The sequence below is a fragment of the Brachyhypopomus gauderio genome, unplaced genomic scaffold (genome assembly GCF_052324685.1).
Source record: "Brachyhypopomus gauderio isolate BG-103 unplaced genomic scaffold, BGAUD_0.2 sc73, whole genome shotgun sequence".
Classification (NCBI taxonomy): Eukaryota; Metazoa; Chordata; class Actinopteri; order Gymnotiformes; family Hypopomidae; genus Brachyhypopomus; species Brachyhypopomus gauderio.
Window position 1 is genome coordinate 1,686,060 of NW_027506894.1, and position 2,500 is coordinate 1,688,559.

General features: G+C 45.8%; 1 protein-coding gene across 1 annotated transcript in view; it reads left to right on the top strand.

The window, feature by feature from the left end:
* Window positions 1-2,500, top strand: part of LOC143491310 (aminoacyl tRNA synthase complex-interacting multifunctional protein 1-like) — an 8,621-nt gene that overhangs the window by 5,837 nt on the left and 284 nt on the right. The window contains exons 6-7 of the mRNA XM_076990173.1: window positions 400-568; window positions 2,272-2,500. The exon at window positions 2,272-2,500 is cut by the window's right edge and continues 284 nt beyond it. Coding sequence (XP_076846288.1) covers window positions 400-568; window positions 2,272-2,438 — 336 coding nt within the window. The 3' untranslated portion in view covers window positions 2,439-2,500. The remainder of the gene's footprint in view (window positions 1-399; window positions 569-2,271) is intronic.

Sequence of the window (2,500 nt, forward strand, 5' to 3'; positions counted from 1 at the left end):
GTGTGTGTGTGTGTGTGTGTGTGTGAATGCCATTAAATGCCAAGGTTCTTCAGTAACACAGCAAACACTTTTTCTCCTCTTCCCTGTCTTGCTGCTGTGAGAATCCTCCCCATTAACACGTCTCTGGGGCTGGACCATGGCTGTACTCACACAATCCAGAAAAAGACTGAAATGTCTCACATTCCTCTCAAACTGGATGGTCACAGTTTGCACAATAACTGTGTGACACACTGTTCTGTGTAACACACACTGCTGGCATGTAACACACACTGCTGATGCGTAACACACTGCTGGTGTGTAACACTCAGCTGGTATTGTGCTTGTGAATGGCAACACGATTCATTGGTGTGTGTGTGTGTGTGTGTGTGTGTGTGTGTGTGTGTGTGTGTGTGCGTGCAGCTACAGGACAGTCTGGCCGTGCTCCTGTGTAATGTAAGGCCAGTGAAAGTGCGTGGGGTCCAGTCTCAAGCCCGGGTGCTGTGTGCTGTCAATCAAGGCAAGATGGAGCCTTTAGACCCGCCCCCTGGAGCCCAGCCAGGAGACCGAGTCACCTTCCAGAACTATCCTGGTAAAACTAACACACGGACATATGGTCTAGTCATGCAGTCTACCAGGTGCATTTGGAGAGTCATAACAGGGTAGCTGCTTACGATGCTTTCATTATTTTATTAAATTAATGAGTTCTGTAAAGGTGAGTGTATCTGACCATGGTTAGGAACCTTTTAAAATGAAATCTTACACTTTTCATTTTTTGATAATTGCTATATTGTTTCATTTCATTATATTTTGTCATTAAAGGAAAATGACTGTAGGTCTGTGCTGTATGTCTGTACTCTAGGCCTGTACTGTAGGTCTATGATGTATGTCTGTACTGTAGATCTATACTGTAGGTCTGTACTGTAGGTCTATGCTGTAGGTCTGTACTGTATTTCTATGATGTATGTCTGTACTGTAGATCTATACTGTAGGTCTATTCTGTAGGTCTGTACTGTAGTTCTATGCTGTATGTCTGTACTGTAGATCTATACTGTAGGTTTATGTGATGTGTGGGTACTGTAGGTCTATACTGTAGGTCTGTGCTGTAGGTCTATACTGCAGGTCTGTGCTGTAGGTCTGTACTGTAAGTCTGTGCTGTATGTCTGTACTGTAGATCTATACTGTAGGTTTATGTGATGTGTGGGTACTGTAGGTCTATACTGTAGGTCTGTGCTGTAGGTCTATACTGCAGGTCTGTGCTGTAGGTCTGTACTGTAGGTCTGTGCTGTATGTCTGTACTGTAGATCTATACTGTAGGTTTATGTGATGTGTGGGTACTGTAGGTCTATACTGTAGGTCTGTGCTGTAGGTCTATACTGCAGGTCTGTGCTGTAGGTCTGTGCTGTAGGTCTATACTGCAGGTCTGTGCTGTAGGTCTGTACTGTAGGTCTGTGCTGTATGTCTGTACTGTAGATCTATACTGTAGGTTTATGTGATGTGTGGGTACTGTAGGTCTATACTGTAGGTCTGTGCTGTAGGTCTGTACTATAGGTCTGTGCTGTATGTCTGTACTGTAGATCTATACTGTAGGTTTATGTGATGTGTGGGTACTGTAGGTCTGTGCTGTAGGTCTATACTGCAGGTCTGTGCTATAGGTCTGTACTGTAGGTCTGTGCTGTATGTCTGTACTGTAGATCTATACTGTAGGTTTATGTGATGTGTGGGTACTGTAGGTCTATACTGTAGGTCTGTGCTGTAGGTCTATACTGCAGGTCTGTGCTGTAGATCTATACTGTAGGTTTATGTGATGTGTGGGTACTGTAGGTCTATACTGTAGGTCTGTGCTGTAGGTCTATACTGCAGGTCTGTGCTGTAGGTCTATACTGCAGGTCTGTGCTGTAGGTCTGTACTGTAGGTCTGTGCTGTATGTCTGTACTGTAGATCTATACTGTAGGTTTATGTGATGTGTGGGTACTGTAGGTCTATACTGTAGGTCTGTGCTGTAGGTCTATACTGCAGGTCTGTGCTGTAGGTCTGTACTGTAGGTCTGTGCTGTATGTCTGTACTGTAGATCTATACTGTAGGGTTATGTGATGTGTGGGTACCGTAGGTCTATACTGTAGGTCTGTGCTGTAGGTCTATACTGCAGGTCTGTGCTGTAGGTCTGTACTGTAGGTCTGTGCTGTAGGTCTATACTGCAGGTCTGTGCTGTAGGTCTGTACTGTAGGTCTGTGCTGTAGGTTATGTTAATAACTAAGAGGTTTTTGACGTGTGTCTACTACTCGGCTCTTACAGGTGAAGCGGAGCGGGAACTCAACCCGAAGCAGCGGGTGTGGGAACGCCTGGTGCCCGACCTGCGCACGGACAGCAGGGGTGTGGCTACTTATAGGGGTGTGGCTTTTGAGGTGAGGGGGAAGGGCCTGTGCCGAGCCCCTACGATCATCGATGGAGGTATTAAGTAGAAGAGGAGTGGCCCACAAACACCGGAGTCCAGAACCAGAACTCACACCAGTGGACTGTAATA